General features: G+C 37.1%; 2 protein-coding genes and 1 long non-coding RNA gene across 5 annotated transcripts; 1 reads left to right on the top strand and 2 right to left on the bottom strand.

The window, feature by feature from the left end:
* Positions 1–77: 77 nt before the first annotated feature.
* dnajc3a (DnaJ (Hsp40) homolog, subfamily C, member 3a) lies at positions 78–8,800 on the bottom strand. Of its 2 annotated transcripts, none has more exons than XM_020939131.2 (12): positions 8,571–8,800; positions 7,450–7,551; positions 7,250–7,374; positions 6,954–7,028; positions 6,131–6,283; positions 5,329–5,510; positions 4,458–4,577; positions 2,942–3,047; positions 2,734–2,854; positions 1,117–1,249; positions 634–782; positions 78–546 (listed from the first exon to the last, which is right to left on the bottom strand). In XM_020939131.2, the coding sequence occupies exons 1-12, from the start codon at positions 8,650–8,652 to the stop codon at positions 389–391; spliced, it is 1,506 nt and encodes a 501-aa protein (XP_020794790.2). In that variant the 5' UTR covers positions 8,653–8,800; the 3' UTR covers positions 78–388. The 2 variants fall into 2 exon arrangements, with proteins under 2 accessions (XP_020794790.2, XP_020794789.2); XM_020939130.2 differs by having other exon boundaries at positions 2,734–2,857; positions 8,571–8,798.
* Positions 8,182–11,663, top strand: LOC129410148 (uncharacterized). The gene is made up of 4 exons (XR_008632745.1): positions 8,182–8,291; positions 8,772–8,954; positions 9,997–10,152; positions 11,227–11,663. It is a non-coding gene; the product is annotated as an uncharacterized LOC129410148 (long non-coding RNA).
* Positions 9,582–20,379, bottom strand: LOC110173205 (claudin-10-like). 2 transcript variants are annotated; one of them, XM_055157548.1, is made up of 7 exons: positions 20,088–20,379; positions 17,184–17,345; positions 13,875–14,036; positions 13,709–13,796; positions 13,526–13,633; positions 12,776–12,868; positions 9,582–10,142 (listed from the first exon to the last, which is right to left on the bottom strand). In XM_055157548.1, exons 1-7 carry the CDS (start codon positions 20,299–20,301, stop codon positions 9,947–9,949), a joined length of 1,023 nt encoding a protein of 340 aa, XP_055013523.1. In that variant the 5' UTR covers positions 20,302–20,379; the 3' UTR covers positions 9,582–9,946. The 2 variants fall into 2 exon arrangements, with proteins under 2 accessions (XP_055013523.1, XP_055013488.1); XM_055157513.1 differs by lacking the exons at positions 9,582–10,142; positions 12,776–12,868; positions 13,526–13,633; positions 13,709–13,796; positions 13,875–14,036 and adding exons at positions 15,752–16,468; positions 16,839–16,943; positions 17,026–17,107; positions 18,668–18,879 and having other exon boundaries at positions 20,088–20,337.
* Positions 20,380–22,039: the final 1,660 nt, after the last annotated feature.

Raw genomic sequence — 22,039 nt, 5'->3', positions numbered from 1 at the left:
GCTGTGAATGCCATTCTTTCCTTTTATATTATTTTACTGTAGATTTAATTTTCTTGATACCATGTGTATACAACTCAGACATTTGTTAACACTTTTATTTCAAGTACATAAATAGATCTTATTTAGAAACCTTCACAAATAGAAAAATACACGTACAACCCGAAATTTACCATTACACTTTGTGTAAAGTGGCAGTGACTTCGTTCCCCATGACACACATGGCACAAACACCTCACAAAATCAGAATTGTCTCAATCAACTCAGCATCTTTAATGAGGTCACGCATTGGTCCACAATTGCTGAACACTTTATGTGCCAAGGCACAGCAGTCCAATATTTTCCCTTTCCAACAGGGACAAAATTACCAGTATCCACCAAGTTCAGCTCATCAGTTGAAGTTAAACTTGAAGTGAAAATTTCCTGACCCAAATGGGTTAAATCCCTGAGATCCAGGAAAGCCGCCATAGAAGTGCTGATGGAAGTTTTGTCCCTGCTGGCTCTCTGGGTCCATTGGGTCCTCTCCATGGTCAAACTTCTCTCTCATCTCTGCAATGGCACAAGTTCACAATGTCAAAGTACCAAATCGAAAAAGGAAATGTGAACTTAATTATTTTTGATTGATTAGTGTATTACCTGGATTAGTGAGGACCTCCTTTGCCTGAGCGATGTCTATGAACTTCTTTTCCGCTTTCTTCTTCTCCTCTGGATCCTGGAAATTGTCCGGGTGCCACTGTTGAGCTAGTTTCCTGTAGGCTTTGATGATCTCCTTTTTCTGAGCGGTCCTGCAGCCAGAGAGGATAAATTAGCCACACAAAACTGTGTTTTGTTTCATTTAACACACAAACCCTGCCTATTTAGGCTAAGTTCTTTGCTCAGAAAACACTCTGTTCTAGCTTATGATGTCATATGGTTATACAGGAAGTGCTCCACTGTCTTTTTACTATCATCACAAGGTGAAACAGAGAATTTTGAGCTTTGGAGATGTGAATGTGTGAATGAAACAAAATACAATTCCAGGTATGTTTTTGAGGAGGTAACAGCATTATAACATGGCTTAAAGCTCACAACATTTAGAGCACATATGAGATTTATATCTCTAAGTAATGTGGTACTCACCTTTTTACTCCCAATATTTTATAGTAATCTCTTTTTTGGGACTGTTTCAGCAACCTCCGAGCTTTTTCCAGGCCTTCTTTGATTTCTCTGTCATTTTCATTCAGCTTTGCAGCACTCTCGTAGTCCTTAATGGCTGCAAATGAACAGAAATGCACATTATGTCAGTTGTGTTTTGTGCAAACAGATCCTTAACACTCTCAATAGTTCCATTGTAAGTCTATAATTTTTCTGTCAACAAAAAAAGCACTTTTCACAATTCCACCAGCCAGTAAACCAGCTAACCTTCAGATCATTTGGCAGGGGCTCGGGGCTGTTGGGGTGTGCACGTTTGACTTGCTTTGAGGATTGTTTACCCTGTAAGGTGTAGTGGGGTGAAGCAAACACCCATGGGTCCTGACAGTTTAAAAGCCTTTGCCTGGCACCCCACCTGCTGATGTGTTCACACCAATGAGCTTTGGTTCCACAGCTAACAGCCCTCTGGTGCAAATGCGATGCTAACTGCACTGTACATCATTAGTGTCAGGCTACTGCAGCATATTTATTCTGAAATTTGCACACAATCAGACAATAGTAGGTTATAAAGTACTAAATCGAGTTAGTATTTAGTAATACATTCAAATCTATATAATTTCCTCAAGGATACTAGAATTTGTATGGAAAGTAAGAGTAGCTGAATATTTAGAACAGACCTGTTCTCTGTACATTGTGACCAGCCCGTTTAAACTAATTTGGAATTACAAAATAAACATATTATTTTATAATTTTACCTCACACATGGACTAAAGCTGCATTGCTTTTATATTAGTGGTGTTTTTATAAATGACATTTTTTGTAAGGCAACCAAAGAAATACAATTAATATTATGTAGAATGGAGTTAAGCTTGAATTTGAAAGTTAAATGCTTTATAAAATAAACATTCTGGCAAATGTGTGTGCAATCCCTCAGGCGTCCCAGTATTAATTTCTATACATCCTGGCAAGTATAAATTGTCAGTAGTAAGATTCTTAATTTCATATATATTTTTTTTATTTTCATATATCTTTAAAGATTGCTACAAAACTCTTTGACAGTTGGATACTACTAGGCTTATGCATGATGTTAAAACCGCACACAACTGCTTATGGTAAAATAACTGTCAGATAAAATCTTGCAGCATTCATATGGATTTCAACATCTGTCTTGATAACATTGAAAGCATTTATTGCAAAAGGCCATTGTTCTGAGTTAATCCGTTTGCTGTTAAAGGATTTGAGACAATGATCTGATGTGCCTGCCTATACTGTCATCTAATCTGCCATACTTTGAATGAGAAAGTGAGTCCAAACCTAGGGCTACATGTGGATTATAAATATGTAGCTTTACATGTCAATGTTTTATTTTTTATATGTTTACTACTTTCTATTTTTGATACACACACAGAGGACATCATATCTGGAATTATATAGCAATTTTACGATTAAAAAAATATGTATAACAACGTTGAATGAGAGGGTGAGTCCAAACTTTTGTCTGGTAGGTTGCACAAAAACAGGAATCATAATTATAAGCCTAGTGTTGAGTGAGTCTGTTATCTTTGACACATAAAAACACTTCCACATGTTGCATATTGGACCTACCTTCTTCATACAGCTCCTCCTGTATATAAGCCTCTGCCCTGTCCTTGAGTGTGTACACATTGTCTGGCTCTGACTGCAGGGCTTCACTGCACACTGTCACAGCTCTGTTGGACTGCTGGCCCTGCTGCACACCGCACAGGGACATAAACAGGGCCATAGTTACTCTCTGTGCTGAAGTGTATCATATGGCAGCCACCAGGGGTCTTACCTTCACCAGGGCGTGACAGATGCGCTGCTTGGCGAGGAGAGTGAAGTGATGCACGTTGGGCTCAGTCTTCATCACAGCCTCATATTTTTCAACAGCTTCTTCGTACCTGATAAAGAATGACACAGGGGTTTAAGGGGCTATATGTGCAAAATGGACTCTTATGAGCTTTAAACCATATAGAATGTTGTTACTTAATCAAAAACATACACAAAATTGTGTTTTGTTTCATTCACGCATGTTTGAGTAATCCTGCATTATTAGTCTGTCTGCATCCCCAAAATGCTCTGTTCCACTTTGTGATGTCATGAACCGGTAGTTTTCAAGTTAATAGCTCCCTTTTATCTTTTGTTCAGAAGAGATTGGCAATTGCAGAGATGAAACGATCCAAATGATTCTAGTGAAGATGTATGGAGTTTAAAAGTACAGTGGAGCACTTCCTGTATTACCACATGACATCACAAAGTGGAACAGAGTGTTTGCTGAAATTAAAACAAATCAGAAAGTAACATAATACAACCCCTTTAAATATAAACTGTGTAAGCAAGTGCCTGGTCTGACAAGTAATGTTTAGTGTATCTGAAAATGATAGACCTTTACTTGATAGAGCCAGTATTAAACTCATGAAGTCTTTTGATAGAGCAATCCTTGCACAGCATATTGAAATTGCTTCGGTTTGACTCTAGATGTTGACTCAGTCCATTTACCTGGGCATGGTGGAAATGGAAATTAACGTTTTCCCATTTTCTGTGAGCTATGACTAATGACTAGGGTTGCAAGATTAATTCATGACTGGAGTGAAATAACAATTTTGCAAATGGCAAAGACTGCAATTATTTAAGCAACATAATGTGCAAACAACATAACCTGTCTTATTATCCACCATCTTTGAACACTGTAATTTGTTGTGAAATTCTAGTGATTCCTCTATTAGTTTAGCCTCTCATGGTTTAGTCTTCTGCTCCTGGATGAGTTTTAAATGTACACTCTGTAAACATTTCTGATTTATAAAAAGTAAATCCTGCATGTCATATTGTGTATGACTTCTTATTCTATTTAATATCTATTTTCTATCCTATTTCAAGAGTGATTCACAGACCAACTACTACATGAACAACCAAAAACTGTGTAGCTAACTGTCAGTTAAATTGCCTCTAAAGTTTCTATAGTACTTATTTATTAATGCAAAAAAGCCACAGAGAATATTGTCATAACATATGCCAAGTTTTATGCAGCTAAAATAAAAACACTGTCATTGCACCATATACCCATCATACTATATTCTGAGCCAATTAATGTGAAATGTTATGTATCCCAGATATAAAGTGACACCCATTCACTACATGATGGGATTTGCATGGCTGTTTGTGAGGCAGAGATGTCGAATTGCTTGAGGATAAAGATATGGTCTGTCTACAGCTGATGCAATTCGGAGTACACGGAGGCTATGGTATAATATATTTACACAAGTATAGACTTCTCAGAGCGGTCACACACACAAACACGCACACACACGTACTTCTGCTCTTTGAGGAGTTCCTCTGCAGATTGGATTTGTTTGTTGAGCTTCTTGACCTGTTTGTAATGGCTGTAACACTGTTTGTGATCAGGATCCAACTTCAGACACTCACGGACCTCACTGCAAACCAGAAAATACAAGTTTAATTTGTATAATGTCAAATACAACATTAAAAATTGTGGGTGGCCAGTTACATGACAAGCAACTAATTGTAAATTGTCCAAAAGGGAGTGGAAGGAAGGAAAAACTTACTTAACCCCACCTTTTTTCATAATTCAATTACAAAATGTCTTACAGGAAAGAATCTGTGGTATATAGATTAAGTTGATGGATATACGATATAATCACATTTAAAATATTTGTACTATTTTAGTTTGATGCTTTAGTTTAGCTCTTTTTGTATATTTCTTTTGTTCTTTTTGATCCAATGAGGCAGAGCTTTTATTTAATAATCCAAGACAGGTACAAAACAAGCTCCGAACAAAAAAAAAACTAGTTAGGTCTAGTGGAGGGCGATATCGACCATTTTAACTTGAACAATGTTGTAATTTCCCCATTGTGGAAGAAGAAAGGTAGATCTTATTTCCTATCTTAATGAACTCTTCATGATTTTTATTAGTTTTGCATATAAAATATCATTATAAAATAACCATTTGCATTAAGAATTTGTATATATGGTCCACCTGTAAGTTGGACATCAGTTTGATTTGCAGAAAATAGCTTACATCACTATTAACTTCATTTACAAGAGTTTAAGAGTGCTTTACTTTAAAAATTGTGTTATTCTCAACCATCCAATTTCAACATGGCACTCATCGGATTGAAAACAGATAGAGACAAGATTTCAATTGAATAGCCAAACAGCACTCACTTGAGGGACAGCTCGTGGTCTCCGAGGTTATAGTAGATGGTGCTGAGTTTGTAGAAGGCCTGTGTATTGTCACTCTTTAATTTAGATGTTGCTTTTAGGTCTGTGGCGGCTTTCCACATCTCTCCCATCTGAATAAAGCACTCGGCTCGCATCTCACGAGAGTTGGCATCCCAAACACAGGTCTATAACAACATGGACATTAAATAATGCTACTCTTGTAAAACAAATTGTTAGCGACTCCAACTTAAAGTGCGCATGAAAGGTTCTGATGATTCCCAAATTTTGAAGTAATATGGTGGGATAATACCTGTTGTAAATATAAATTATTGTTTTACACAAATCAAGAAGCAATTTGTGGAGAAAAAAGTTGAAAAGTTTCTTGAAAATTACAGGAAGTAGAGAGTTCTGTTTTAGAAAGTTGCGTACTGATGACGTCACACTGGGAGAATACCATCCAAAAGTATGACATAATTTACATACAAGAAACACAATTTTCCCCCATATTTTTTCAAGAAAATAATGGTGTTTTCTTAAATTTGATTTGGTCAAATATTAAAATCTGTATACATTAGATGAGTTTTGGCCCAGTATACTACATGGTTGCTAGGTAAAATAATGGAGTTCCCTAGCGAGATGTCATGATTTCCAACCAGGAAGTAAAATTTTAAACCGGAAAAATGGTCAAATGTAAAACCTTTTGGAAAATCGTCAATATAATGATCTTAAGTGTGTTTTAGTAAAATAAGCAGTCCAACCTGTCATAGGCACTTTAAGTTTTGGAAAATTAAGGAACATCTCTTACTTCAATGATGGTGTCAAGCTGGGATGCAGCAGTCACATAGTCCTTGTTCTTAAAGCTCCGATGTGCCTCTGCTGTGAGCCTCTGAATTTCATCAGATTTTTGCAGCAGACTTTGTGCTTCTGTCTGTTCTTTCTCGCTGGGGTTGGACTTCAACTGAAACACCACAAGAAATGTTTTATAGATCTGTAAATTTGGGCAATTGCAACATGTTTTTCTGTGTATTTAACCTGGAGGACCTTGCATAAGACATAAGTTATTGAGATGGACAGCAATGGAAAGCGTATACTTGTGAGGCATTGCCCAGAGTAATTACAAGGTTGATGATGAGGCAAAAACTGGGCACTACCGGTCAGATCTCATGATATTCTGGATGACCTCTCTGAGTTCTCCTCCACATTTCTTTCTCTAAATGTTTATTTAGTAGAGTCATGGCTATCATTTATAAATCTGCTTTGTTCCAATTGGTACCTTAGTCCTATATTCCCGAATATAGGCTTCTTGACACTGCACTGAGTGTTTTGAAAGCAGTTCATGTTAAACTACTATGTTAAAGAGTATAAAAAGATTGATCCTAATAGGCATAGTTAAAAACATTAGAGATAGAACTGATATTTAAAAACTGTTCAAATACAAAATTAAGATTACATTAACAACCCACTGTCTATTAAATAAGAAAAAAGTATTATTTAGAAATTGATGCAAGAAGATCATTAAAGTTGGTTTGCAGATCAACAGTGACACCTTCTGGTGGTGTTTACTTCCTGGAGTTCATGTCTATCCTGTCTGTTCTCAAAAAGTTTCAAGATGTTATTTTTAGACTTGCCACTTTCTTAAAGTCGCTCTCCGCTTCATCTAGTTTTCCATGTTTCAAAAGCAGGTTTCCTCTCTGTAGCCGTGCCTGATGGGAGAACGTAGCAGATAAACACACATCATTACAGCTGGTAAATGACCTATTTTTTCAACACATTTCTATCTGTCATATTTTAGATGCTTTAAGTAGGGTGGAGTCTTAATGTTTGCATTTCCATTAGTAGTAACAACAGATTATATCAGCACTGAATTTACGTGCAATACAATGTTAAGCAACACTGAGAGTGTTTACTGAAAAGAGAAACTTACAGAAGTGAAGTCTGGCTTGAGCTCAATAACTTTGGCCAGATCAGGTAAAGCTGACTTTGATTTGCCCATAGCTAAATAGACAGTTGCTCTTCTGTAGTAAGCCAAATAATTCTTTGGATCGCCATCTGGTAAAAACACAATTTGGTGAGTGATATGTTGAAAAGGCATAAATATTATCCTGCGCATGAAGTCTTTCTTACCTACAGCTGCATGAAAATGAGACAGGGCGTCCGCAAGCTGTCCAGCAGCAAGCAGCTTCTTACCCATCTCCATGTGATTGTCAACACTGCCAGATTTGACTCCTAGAGAGAGACACAATATAATAATTTATCATAGCTATATATAACTGTATGGATGTGTTATGAAACAGTGTGTTCTAGGTCGGTCCTTTTAGTCAGGGGTGTCCAAACTTTTTTTCATCACGGGTCACATGTAAAAGCACAGATAACGCAAAGGGCCGATTGAGTGCCCTAGACAGGTGGTCACAGTGAATAATTCAAATATATGCTTTTGGTTAGAATAAGCCACCAAACCTTTGTCCATGTTTAGATCCTCAACAGAACACACTACATATTTGATATTGGCTTTATGAAGGTAGATTTTCAGAAACATGCAGTAAAAAGTACTGTTTAAGGTTAGGGGCCATACTTTGGATATGCCTGTTTTAAGTCATAATAAAATATGAATAAATTTACTTGGAATACATTTGGTATTAGCATATGAACTACAATAGTTTAAAGATAATCACATCAAAAGTACAGGCACTTTAGTATTGGTTTAAGTGTTTGGCCCCCATCTTTAGCCATATGGTATTACAGTCTGCACCTTTTGAGGCTACAACACACGGTTAACAGCAGGACCATGAGCAGGACAGACAGAGATGGCAGGATAGCAGCCTTTTAATAGATCCTTTCAATAGATCCTTTCAATAGACCCTTTTAATAGATCCTTGATAACAGCATGGGAAAAAATATCGTAAAGTGGTTCTTACTGTCGTGATGAAAAAACAATAAAGATGTGGCTAAATAAAGCGTCAGGAAAGGTCAGTAAACTTTAACCCTGCATTAGAGTCTGTTGGATAATTAACCATAATTCTTAATCATAGCAGGTAATGTTACTCCTCACGAGATTGGAGACAGCTAATTGATCAGAAATATCAGAACATATTATTGATAAACTGATTGGATAAGGTTTAGCGCTAGCCAAAGTTTCGAAAAGTTGCTAACACGTTTTGCGTTTCAAGCTTTGACTGTATATAAAGGTTTCAAGAGCACGTTTTATAAAAGAGTTACATAGTTTTTACAAAAATCTACTTCCTTACCTTGATACCTCATGTCAATCAAAACAAGAAGATATGGGATATAATTCACTATCTTGTGGGCTACATGGCCGATGGACACCATACTTAACAGTAAACACGGGGACGCACGTTGTCGCTACGTATTACAAAGTAGATCAATATAAATTTTGGCTAATGTTTCGCCTGTCATTAAGTTTCTCCAAATGTCCCATGTGTTGACAGCTAACAGCAGCACTGGCTCGGAGTTCCCTGTCGGAGGAGCGTCTCTGGTGAAGCCGACCTCAGCCAACCGGTCGTGGGGCGCAGTGATTGGCTGAACCGCGTGGAAAGTCCCGCCCCTGTCCATTGGTTCAACAGAGAGGAGCCACGGCAGCACAAGAGACATCCACCATGCGAGTGCGCAAGGTGTGCGTGACTCAACTGAACAGTACTACATTGTATTATTATTGTTTATGTAAATCCCAACCGCATATGCCTTGATTCATATCTGGTTCCAGCTACAATGGTGGTTTAGGCGTCAAACTTCATAAGGGCTTACACAGCTGCAACACCCAGTACAGACATGGCTGAATTGAGAGGGCAAACTTTTAATTGCACGCTTGTAGACCTGTATCTGTTTAATTATGACAAGGCAATAAGATATCATTAATGCTACCAGTTCTATGTTTTTATTGCTTTTCCCTGTGAATTAAAAATACAGTTACAACTTTCCAATGCCTTTTCATGGCAAGGATATAAGGAGTAGATCTTTATAAGCCTGCACATAAACAAAAGGTTGCTAAAGTTGTTATATGGACATACATGACAAAGAAACAACAATAAATACTCCATATGAAAGCCATTGGTAAGTTTGGTTACTGTGAACATCCAGTAAAACATGGAATGGTCTACAATTACATTTTTACTTTTGTACTATTGTGTCATGTGATTAGACGTTTTGACCATAAATTAATAGGGGTGTAACAATAACCGAAATATTGTGATATCGTATCGTCAAAAGTCTCACAATAATATCGTGTGCTCTCACAATATATGAAATCACAAGTTCCTTTGCTTAAATGCATGTTTTTACAGTAGCAACAGCTTATAAATGTAGGGAACTACATATCCCATGATTCATTTCAGTGCAGACAAAATGAAGAGATATGTTTTTACTTGAATTCTTGGGGTTATGACGGTAATAATTCACACAAAAATCTTGTAAAGGTATTTTAAAAGCAAAAAAAAATATCCATCTACAATTATATTAGCCTCTTCAAAATATCGCAATAAATATTGTACCGCAAGATGCATATTGTGATAATATCATATTTTGAGATTTGGATATCGTTACATCCCTATAAAGTAATGTAACAACAGTAAATCCACATAGGAGTTTGAAAGCTCTTTAACCTTTATCACACATATGAGTTTGTGGCTGTTGTCTTTGTGACACTACTGATCCCAGATATGCTGCTGGCTCTGCTGTCACTGCTGCTGACCCTTGATTTTCGGCTCTGCGTCACCACCGACCGAGCAGAGGACACCACGCTCTTTCTTGTGGGGACAACGGTGTAGGCATCCGGCAACGGGAAGACAGGGTACCTCTCTGAGCTGTTGGGGGGTAAATATTGAGTTAGTGAAACATCCAGACAATATAAATGACTTAATTAGAATAGAATAATAGAAATCGAATGATTAGAATAGAATACCTGGACCGGCAACCTTCTTTTCCTAAAAAAATACTGATAAGAAGACCTCCAACTACAAGTAGAGTGGAGCCTCCCCAGCCAACGAACACACCAACTCCTATTTCAAACCTGGCAACGCAAGCACACATCAATTAGACAACAAATACAAGATTTTCATTATGTCTTATTTTTGTTTATACCTTTGTGCTCTGAAAGTTGGATCCTGAAATTCCGATCTTATTTTATTCCCATAAAATGAAAAGGCCACCATAGAGCACATCCCTAAAATCGAGACATTATACATATAATAAGCACACAGTATATAAAAGTGAGCTTTGTTGGAGTCCACACATTACGTACCTGAAATAAGAAAATTCATTCCACCAGCAAAGCTTACCCTTGCATTTGCTAGCTCAGATCCTCCAATTTTAGTGCACTTCATGCCCACTAAGACCAAGATTGATCCGAAAAATGCCAAGATAATTGAGATGATGATGAGAGCACGACACATGTGAATATCCCCTATAGTAAAATGACAATTAGAATGTAAAGAAACAGTTCAAATATTTATTTTATGTTTATTTTACAGTTCAGTACAACAACAGATGAAGTATTTTTCCTCTATACTTTTTGTTTGTAATTTTAAGTGACCAAGTGTGTAAAAATTACACTTATATTTTATTTTACCTATAGTTCCTTGACCACTTTTTTATTCTTTTGATTATGTGATTAATTTGAATGTCATTATTTAGAATTACTTTATATTACAGGTTTTGATCTCAGTTCTTGAGCATAACATTGAGGGGTAGAGTATGTAGGCAAAATAAAATATAACAGTTAAAAAAACATTATAGTTTCAGATTATCTGTTCTAGAAAGCATGACACAACTCAAATGAAAGGGTAAAAAGAGAGATTTAAAAAAAAACAAAAAACTTCATAATAATAAAATAATAGTAAAAAATATATCCATATAAAAAATAAAAATTCTCTATACTTTTACTTACAGTTGAGCGCAAGCATGGATGGGATTCCCTTGCAGTCAGACACACCGGTGGAGTCAGATATGCAGTCCTTCCACAGGTTGGAGAAGTAGTTTGAAGTGGTAAGTACAATACTGTCCACCTCAGACCATGTCCAGATTTCTGTGGGCATCGTAGAGCAGACGAGGATCCAACCCGCAACACATATCACAAAGCATCCAATCTCCATGTACATAACCACCGTCCTATACTTCATTTTTGCAGTTAGTTTAGACTGAGAGGGGGTAAGCAGGTCTATAAGCTACTCTGTTTAGCAATAATGACAATGCTCAGCAAAAGTCCCTCCTCAGAAGCTGAATTACAAAACAAACAAGTGGAAAAAGGCTGAACGTTTTCACCCGAAACTCTGATTGGCTTCTCTTGTAAAGGGCACCTTGTGTTGTTGTCCCTGTGCCATCCACACGCCGACCCGCATGGTTTCACATAACATCCAGCATTTGCAGCAGACGTAGTGTTTTGGGTTGACTCCTGTTTCCTAAGTTGTCTTAAAACACAAAAGACAAACAGAGCCAAGCAAATATTGTTTGATTTGACTGATAAGGTAACAGATAATAAAGGGATGGTGGGGTTAAAGAGATATTTCATATGAAGATATACACACTGAGCATATATGATGTAGATTTGTCAAATTAAACTGTGTAGATTTCAGTAGGCTTACATAGGAGGACACACAATAGAGTTTGGCCTTCCAGGTATCTTTTCCTAAAATATTTTTTATTTTTTAAAATATGGTTTATGAATGTTCCTCAGAAAGCAATGGTTGAATGTACTTTATTTCAGTCATATGGAATTATTTGAGGATTAAATGATGGTGGACGTGTTCTAGTTGTGAGGTATAATTTATGGCCAGTGTAATTTGCAGTTTAAAGGTTCTAGGTTATGCAAAATTGACTCTTGTGAGCTTTAAGCCATGTTGTTATTTACACAAAAACATTAACACACATTTCAGTAATTGTCTATTATTAGTCTGTCTACATCTCCAAAGCTCAAAATGCTTACCACATGTGTGTATTGCCACATGATATCACAAGGTGGAGTGTTTTCTGTTTGAGAGAATAACTCATCCTAAATATGCAGGGTTTGTGTGTTAAACATGTGAATGAAACAAACACAACTCCTGGTATGTTATTTATCTACACAAAAGGAAATTTACCAACACACTTCAACCTTTTTTGTTTTACTATTACAATTTAACGTTAAGAACACACTGCAGAACATAGTTACATAATTTTCCCTTTCATTTGAGTCAACAGCAGTAAACAAAAGTCAGACTGAGTTCTGCAAAATTGCGAAAATGTACATTACAATAGCATACTTCAGCAGTTGAGAGCAGTTGACATTCCCCAGTTACTACTCATTTTTTTGTTATTTATTTTACATATATATTTACAAGTTATAAAATGTTCATAAGGCAGCTACACAAACGCGTCCCTTTGTGAGATCTTCTCCGTGGTGCGAGACAACATGGAGATCTTGGAACTGCTCGACAGTCCTGAGCCCACGTAGTATCCGTACTGTCTGGAGGGTTTGTAGTACCCAGTGTACAGGGATTTTCCTCTGTAGCGGGGGGCAGCGTATGTGTTGGTCCCATACACATTTATCACTTCTCTGTGAAAGATCATAAAAGTAGTGAGTGTAATACAATGAGGTATAGAGAAGAAAGACAGAGATGGTATATGGTAAGGAACTTACATAAACTGCAAGTGTAAAGTTATGCATTGGTCCCATACTCATTCAAGATCATTTCAAATTGACTCTAGTGACCTTTAAGTCATGTTATAATGTTGTTACCGCATCAAAAACATACCTGGTGTTATGTTTTGTTTCATTCGCACCTGCTTAAGTAATCCTTTAGCTCAAAATACTGTGTTCCACCTTGTGATGTCATGAAGTGTTTACCACCACCTTTTACTTTTAGTTCAGTAGAGATTAGAAAGCCCAGGGTTGAAATCATCCAAATGATTCTCGTGAAGGTGTATGGTTTTTAAAAACACAGTGGAGCACTTCCTGTTTTACCACATGACATCACAAGGTGGAAGTGTTTTCACAGAAGTACTTAAGCCTAAATATACTTGATTTGTGTATTAAGCTTGTGTGCATGAAACAAAACACAACAGGCATGTTTGTAAATGGGCCCTTTAAAATAATGAGTGTAGTATGATTAAAAAAAAAAAAAAATCATGGGCATAGATATGGGCAGGGTGAGTAGTATTAATCAACTACTTGTGGAAAATATTTGAAGTTTTTGAATAATTTGTCTGGTACCTTTTAGGGAAGATGACACGATAGACAGTGACAGCATACAGTACAGCTCCCAAGTAGATAAGAAAGCATCCAACCAGGCCAAGAAAAATGGGAGGTCCAAGATCATACCTGGATGCACCAAGAACATCATATCAAGTAAGGTTGCTTTGTTTGTGTGTTTTAAATGAATGCAAGTTACTATACCTTAACACTCCAGGGGCTAAACTTGCCGCAAAACTGGTCCTGGCAACTCTGTTTATGTATAAGCAGTAGGCACAGATATCTGAAACACCTGTGAAATTTTATTGTTACCAAGAATTCAGATCAAAACATTTCTGAGATTTACAGAAACAAAGAGTGCCAAACTCACCTCCAACAAAATGGAAAACAGCTCCAACAAGAACTAGTTTATCTTTCACTGCTTCAGATCCTCCGATATAAGTGCACTCCATCCCCACAAAACATAATACTACTGCGAAAAATGCAATAGTCAAACCACACATGAGTAATCCCCGGACTCCTTGGACATAAGCTGCAGAGATAAAAAGACACAAAATTACTTAACTTATAGTCATATAGAGAGTCGCATAGATAGATAGATATTATCCAGCTTTTGGCCAAAAAAAAAAAAAAATACAAAATGAAAGAAAACTATGTTGATTTTTGTACATAAATTATAAATGAGTTTTTTGTGATTCTAAACATTAAAAGTTAATTTTCTTCTACAAAAAAGAGCAGTGACAAAATGTATTGATCCACAAGGTAAATTACTTGGACATATTTGCTCACACATCACAATATATTATAATAACAAAGAGTAAAGAATATAAATGGTTATGATAAAGTCTAAATAAGTAGCAAAAAAGATAGCAAGAGACTGCTGTCACATAAGGCATAGTGGCTATATTCATTTTATGAGTATGGTTAATAGAAGATGTTGGATAACATATGGTGTTTTTATTATAATAGCAGAAAATACTACACTATATAAATACTATATAATATAAACAATGCAGTCTCATCCTCATTCTTATTTGAAGTAACAATACTTCCAGATTTTCAGTAACTTTTTCCACTTCTGCTGGACCACAGTAAAACTATTTGAAGAATAACTCAATGCACAGGACAGACTTACTGGCAACACTCCAGAGTACAGGATAGTCCCTGCAGTTGGTGATAGCTGTAGAATCAGTGAAACAGTCCTTCCACAGGTTGGACCAGTACCAGGCCACTTTAATAATATAGGAACCTCCCTGTCCCCCGATTTGACTTATCCTCCAATAGTCCATAGCCATAGTGCACAATACAAAGAACCATCCCAGCGATGTGACCAGGAAACCAAAGATCTGAATTAGACGTTTTCTCATAGCTAAGACAAAAGTAAAAAACTATATTGTAAGGTCCAAAATGAAGCACCTTTCTGTCTGTTCCCTTGGTGGTTTGCTCTTATTTGGACATAGAATGGATGGATGGATAGAGTTGTGTTTTCATATGTCAGCACTGTTGATGAGGGCACTGAGTCACATGTTGACTGTAAATATGCAGGAGTGTGCCAACCTATCGGGATAATCTACTCCAGCGGGTGCAAGCCATTTTGAAATCTGAAGAGGAGATTTTTTTTAAAAGAAGAGCACTTCAGATTTATTGAAACTTTTTGTGAGTTGCTTCTTAAATTTTGTTATAGTATTACTGTGTGAATTACATTGCATTCTATCCACAGATTATGGGGGACTGCAAAACATGACTGAAGATTCAGGTGGATAGCTCTCTACACCTCCTAAAGACAGGATTGGTAAATAAGAGAATATATCACATACAGTTCTTTGTTCTTCTCTTCATATGTCAGTTTAAAGGTCCTATATTACGCTAAATGGATTTTTGTGAACTTAGCCATGTTAAAATGTTGTTCTTCATTAAAAACATACCCGGACTTGTGGTTTGTTTCATTCACACATTATTAGTCTGTCTACATCTCCAAAGCTCAAAATGCTTTGTTACACCTTGTGATGTCAAGTAGTGGTAGTTTTCAAGTCAACTTCTACCTTTTACCTTTTCTTTCTCAGAGATTGGAAATTCTAGGGCAGAAATTATCCAGATGATTGTAGTGAAGGTGTATGGAGTTTAAAAACACAGTGGAACACTTCCTCTATCACAAGGTGGTGTGTGTTTTCCGTTTGAGACAAGAGCTCAGCCTAAATATGCAGGGTTTGTGTATTAAACAAGTGTGAATGAAACAAAACAAAACTCCAGGTACGTTTTGATGAGGAAACAGCATCATCAGTAAATAGTGTGGTATGAGTCCTTTAACAATACAATTTATATTACAGAGAAATTATGAATTGTTATTGTACTGAAAATTTTGTTAAAAGGTAAAACACTGAAGCTAAATTAAAGTCACCCACACTCACTAACAGAACAGGTAGAAAAAAAAAAAAAACACACTACTGCCCTCTCCTGTCCATTTATTGCGATTGCAAATCTATTCTTTAACACCAAAAGTTTTTTCAAATCAAATGTACAACCATTATTAACATCATATATAAAATGTTTCAACAAAGAAGCAATAGAAAAAAAGCCTTTCCTTTTGAGTGACAACTGAAAACTCGAATGCGCATCTGGTATAAATAAACCTATCAAAATCTTACTCTTAAATCTAAGTGCATGATATTAAGACAATAAACTGAAATCTTTATGAGTAGATGACAAGAAAGCCCAACAAATTACAGTTCCATATACCTATTATATAAAAAGTAAAAACCTGTATTATAAAAACAATTATTTATACAAATCAAAATCATGTATAAATCAACAACTGATTAAACATATTCATTTTTGTCAAAGGCCTGGTTCCTGGAGGAGGTGCTGTATTTAGGAGCAGGTCTGGTGTAGCCTGGTGCCTGTCCCTTTGGAAAGGAAGTCACATGAGAGACAGTCCCCTTGTAAATGTAGGATCTCTGACTGTGACTGCAACACAAAAACATGGATTCAATGTTACACAAGTAATTTAGTTATCTTTTTATCTGAGTTGGAAACTACCATGATACTTTCACATTTTATCAAGAAATGTTTTATAAAATGTAACTTTTATTCTCTCATATTTTTAGATTTTCAGCTTGTATGAACTTGGTGACAAAGTTGTTCATAATGTCAGTTGGCTTCAAACAATCAAACAATCAATCAATCAAGCAAGCAAACATTATATATACAGCCCAAAGTGCCTTTCTAGTAAAATTGTACAGAAACAGTATAGAAACATGCAAAACATTAAAGAGTAAAATAAAAACAAATTGTGCAAAGTATCACTTGCAGTATTATATGTATTCTTTAAACAAACCTTTTGCTGAAAGAGCCTGCAATAGAGAAGCAGAACATGCAGCCTCCCAGAATGCAGAGGACAGATCCTGCCCAGCCAATGAACAGTGCAGCCCCCAGCTCATATCTGGGAAATACAGAGATACTGTGCGACAGACTTGGACACACTGTAGACTTCTCCTCAACAAGTTAGCAACAAGAAAACTTACTTTTGTGCCACAAACATTGGGTCAAAGAACTCTGAGGTGATACGGTGGGCATAGAGGGAACATGCCGACAGTGAGCAAAGGCCTAGGGGGAAAAAATATGAATTTTGAAATGCAAGTATTGAAATTATGAAATATTTTGAAATATTTGAGTTACTTACCACTAAGGATGAAACTTACACCAGCCAAACATGCAATCCTGGCCTTATTCTGGTCACTTCCTCCTATTTTTGTACACTTCATTCCGACAAGTGCAAATATCGAGCCAAAGAATCCCAGGCAGACTGCTGCAATCATGAGACCTCTGCAAGCTTGGATGTAACCTGCAACCATAAATGTGTTGTTAAAGGTACATTGTATAACTTTTCTGATGTAGTGTCCGTCAAATGATGTTATTGCTCTGTCTGGAATGTTACACAATATGGTCTTAAACCTTTATATCTTCATGGAGACCAAACCAGACAAACTTACTGGTTAGATCTGTGGAGAGGCAACTCCGCTCACTGTCAGAATACCTGTTTTTCTAGGTATTTTTGAGCTATAAAACCACTTGTAATTGAATAAATGTAAGATAGAGCTGTTTAAAGTCATACTGTGTAACATTCCAGGCAGAGCAATAACATATCCATAAAAACAAGCAGGTGACAGACCACCTACTAAAAAGACATGTATTCATTTAACAACATTTTTGTGTTTCCTGTCTATAGGAGCCACCGACCTTGGGGGTGACATCAACTATGGGAACTAATTTGTCACATGCAAGTATAATGTTTTTTGGTCTGGTGGATGTGATTGTTGAGCCAAATATTACCCAGAAGTTAACCCTTGTTACTAGTCAGCCGTGCTAGAAAGTGCCGGAGGTGTTCTCAGTAAATCTCTTTTATAGCCATTAACCTCCTAGAACTAAGGCTAAACATTGACTCAATTTAAAGTTGCGGCTTCTTAGAGACATATATCAAAACTTATTGTTTGGTATGATGTATTATAAACTTCCATGACTTTTGGAACTACATGGATTAGTTATAAACTGTAATGAGGTTTACAAAGTGATATTACAAATAGAAAAATTGTAATAACCAATATTGTTTAGTAGATACTGCAGTTTTTAGTTACATTTTAGCATTTTCATTACTAGTTTACTTTTTCTTCTTTTTTGCTATTATTTATTTATTATTTTTGCAAGATTAGGTTGCAAAAGTAGTCGTACAGTAGATACTATAGTTAATTGTACTAATGATAATGACTGTTGGCCTATGAAATAATAAAACTATCTTTGAACATATTTTTTTTTAAATCTAAGATTTCATAGCTCACCCTTTTTACATGTATTCTTTTTGTAGAATCCTTGACCTTCACGCCCAATGTTAATAAAGTTAATATTTCTGATGCATTGTAATAGTTTTTGATATTAACGATTCAGATGGCAACCACAACATTGTGCATTCAGCATAGATTAATATAATTAACAGCTGTAAAGGACAAGAAGCGGGAAATCTGTTAGCAACCAAAGAAACAGATATAACTCTAGAAGTATTTTCTGTGAGATTAGCGTAACATATTGTGAAGTCCAAATAGCATTAGATGAAACACAAAGTGTATTAAAATACCATATTAAATAAATAATTAAAGGAAAAGTAATAGTGACCATCCAAGGCCAGCATTGAAGGGAAGTCCTTGCAGTTGGAGACTCCTGTAGAATCAGTGACACACGTCTTCCATAGATTAGACCAGAAGGTGGCTGTGGTGATTACTGTCCCATCAATCGAAGATACTTTCCAATAGTCCGTGGGTAAAGTGGAAGAGACCAGAACCCAGCCTGAAGTTGTCAAAATGAAGGCCAAGATCTCCTGGAACATGCTGTTAAATCAAGGTGGGGAGCTAAAGTAAACCGGGGGTGCCCTACCAGTATCAGTTGAGAAGCTCAGCAGTGCTAGTTGAATGAATAGGATGTGATTTATAGTTAATGTGTTATGGACGCTTATATTGGGCTGGGTGGAGTTTGGGCCCTGACTCATTACACGTCACTGGAAGGGTTCATGTGACGTCACTGTGTAAGAGTTAAAAAGATACACATGCTCAGTGGGCTTCTCGTACAGAGAAACAGTGAAGTCAGTCAATATGTTACTTTCTAACAGACACTGTGCACTTCCACCTCACTTCTGACTAATACAGAGCAGTTGCTTCAACCTCACATGGAGTGATTACTTATTTACAGCATATAGTGGATCATATTTAAACGTTCTATAGTAGGCAAAATTGACTCTTGTGAGCTTTAAGCCATGTGGTAGTTTGCAAGATGACAGCTATCTTTTACCTTTATTTCATTCCAGAGCTGAAATCATCCAAATTATTCCAATGAAGGTGTATGGAATGGTCTGTTTGAGAGGAGAACTTCATCTAAATATATGTTTGGTGTTTGTGTAAAAAAAAAACTCCATGTTTTTGAACATTATAACATAGATCAGAAAAACTGACAATATGTGCATTTTGTTCATTGCAATATACTATATTTTATAACTGAAAATACAAGAATTGATCTAAAGCATTTAAGAGATAATGATGTGATAATTATGTTAATACATAATATTTTTATCCACAGTTATACAGATATACAGTCAGATACAGTCTGATTCTGTGCACAGCAACCCACCATCAGATGGAGCCATAGTGCTGGAAACAGGAAATATTACAACTATGCAGTAACTAATATGATTGAATTCATATTTTATTATGATGTCCAGATCAGGCTATAGACTTTGCTTTTAAGACTTTTTTTTACTTGAAATAGCCTACTGTATAGCTTATAGGTAACAGAATAGAAAATATATGCATAAATAATACAAATACAATACAAATTAAATACATTTATATTACGTTTACTTAGTTAATGTTTTTAGTTTTTACAGAAATTTATCTGTGAAACTTTACTGTAGTGAGAGCAGTCTGCAGCTAAAGTTGGTCAATATTGTCACTTCCATATGTGTTTTACAGATGATAATACTGTGGACATGTTTGAGGGTGATAATGTATCCATCTCTGTAAAAGCAGTTGTGTGTTTGCCTTACCTTCCAGCTTGAGGATGGTGTGATGGGGCCGGCAATGCAGAGCTCCAATGGCATTCCCAGCACAGTTGTTCCACAACCCCTGCAGCACCCAGGTGGCCGTGATTACCGAGGACGCCCTGCTTGTCGCCCGCCATTCATTTGACACAGTGGCAGCAAAAGAAGCCCCGAGACCAGCCAGACCACTGAGAAATGCAAGGATCTGTAAACCTGACATAGTCAGACTAGACTAATATTAGAGATTTAGACTAGAGAGCAGATAAAACCTGCTCAGGCAGGGGCATTACACTGGCAACATGTGTTTCGCACAGATGATTTACAGAATAGACATCTTGGAGGGATGGGCAGATGACTACAGGAATGAAGCTTAATGTTTTAGTTAGTTAGGCAGTGTTGACATTCGGTGACTAAGGTCCTCTTGTGGCCCATATTTTGGTCCAAAATGGGGCCAAGTGTCATATTAACATAAAAATAACACATGAGTAATCAGTAATCCTAAAACCAGCACATAGTATGAGCTCAAAGTCCACACATGGCTCAACTCCTTTTGAAAAATCTGTGAAAAATAGTTTCCAGCTTCTACTGGAACTGGAACAAGTATTTCTATGGCCAAACCTCCTCTCGTCAGATCTCAAAAGCTAAGCAGGGCTGGGCCTGTGTAGTACTTGGATGGCAGACCGCTGGTAAAATCAGATCAGGTGTCACAATGGGACGCCAGTGGTATAAAGTGGCATTGTGTCCTTAGGCAAGACACTTCACCTGCATTGCCTAGCATGAAAGTGGTGTGTGCGTTAGTGTTAGTGGTGATCAGATTGGCAGCCTCACTTCTGTCAGTCTGCCCCGGGGCAACTATGGCTACAACAGTATCTAACCAGCGGGTATGGGGTGAATGAACAATGCACTAAATTGTAAAACAACTTTGAGTATTATTATTATCCATCAATTTTTTTCCACTTATCGGGCCGGATCGCTGGGGCAGCAGTCTGAGCAGAGACTCCCAGACTTCCTTAACCCCTTACAATTCCTCAAGCTCCTCTGAAGGGACCAAGAGGTGTTCAAAGGTCAGACGAGAGACATAGTGCCTCCAGCGTGTCCTGGGTCTTCCCCGAGGCTTCCTTCCGGTGGGACATGCTCGGAACACCTCCCAAGGGAGGCGCCCAGGAGGCATCTGGAGCAGATGCCCGAGCCACCTCAGCTGGCTCCTCTCGACATGGAGGAGCAGCGACTCTACTCTGAGTTACTCCTATGCGACGGAGCTCTTCGCCCTATCTCTAAGGGAGCACCCAGCCACCCTGCGGAGGAAAATCATTTTGGCCGTTTGTATCCGCGATCTTGTCCTTTCGGTCATTACCCAAAGCTCATGACCATAGGTGAGGGTAGGAACGTAGATTGACCGGTAAATCAAGAGCTGTGCCTTTCGACTTAGCTCCCGCTTCACCACAACGGATGGTCTGATACAGCGACCGCATGACTGCCGACTCTGCACCGATCCGCCTGTCAATCTCACGCTCCATCCTCCCCTCACTCATGAACAAGACGCAAGATACTTGAACCTCTCCACTTGAGGCAGGGACTCTCCACCCAGATGATGATGATGATGATGATGATGATGATGATGATGATGATGATTATTATTATTATTATTATTATTATTATTATTATTATTATTATTATTATTATTATTATTATTATTATATAGGACCAGTATAGAATGTCCAAAAACCTGAAACCTGTTTCTCAAGCTGTGGCAGGGCTGCTTCTGGTCATATGGTGATCCGTTTAAAACGCTGTGAGTAGCCTATTTGTTTTATGTAGAGACAAATTCAGTTTTTGTCCTCCTTTGGGTTAATCATTATTTAGAGTAACCCATGGTGGTTTAACCTCACTGAACATCTGATTTAGTATAACTTTAGACGATATTTAGCCCTAAATTAGACTTTATAAAGTCTGGGTTG

The sequence above is a fragment of the Boleophthalmus pectinirostris genome, unplaced genomic scaffold, assembly GCF_026225935.1.
Source record: "Boleophthalmus pectinirostris isolate CB_2022bp ecotype Guang Dong unplaced genomic scaffold, ASM2622593v1 HiC_scaffold_1, whole genome shotgun sequence".
In the NCBI taxonomy this organism is placed as follows: Eukaryota; Metazoa; Chordata; class Actinopteri; order Gobiiformes; family Gobiidae; genus Boleophthalmus; species Boleophthalmus pectinirostris.
The sequence above is the reverse complement of the archived record's forward strand: the minus strand, read 5'-3'. Positions and strand labels throughout refer to the sequence as shown.

Bases quoted from the DNA above. Each gene is read 5' to 3' on its own strand.
- dnajc3a (XM_020939130.2), bottom strand. From the start codon at position 8,652: ATGGTGTCCATCGGCCATGTAGCCCACAAGATAGTGAATTATATCCCA. The intron at 3,048-4,457 runs GTACGTGTGTGT...ATTCTTTATCAG, and splicing joins GAACTCCTCAAAGAGCAGAA to GTACGAAGAAGCTGTTGAAA. The intron at 783-1,116 runs GTGAGTACCACA...CTCTGGCTGCAG, and splicing joins AAAATATTGGGAGTAAAAAG to GACCGCTCAGAAAAAGGAGA.
- LOC110173205 (XM_055157548.1), bottom strand. From the start codon at position 20,301: ATGTCAGGTTTACAGATCCTTGCATTTCTCAGTGGTCTGGCTGGTCTC. The intron at 13,797-13,874 runs GTGAGTTTGGCA...AAAATTTCACAG, and splicing joins TGTTTTCCATTTTGTTGGAG to GTGTTTCAGATATCTGTGCC. The intron at 13,634-13,708 runs GTATAGTAACTT...TGGTGCATCCAG, and splicing joins TTAGCCCCTGGAGTGTTAAG to GTATGATCTTGGACCTCCCA.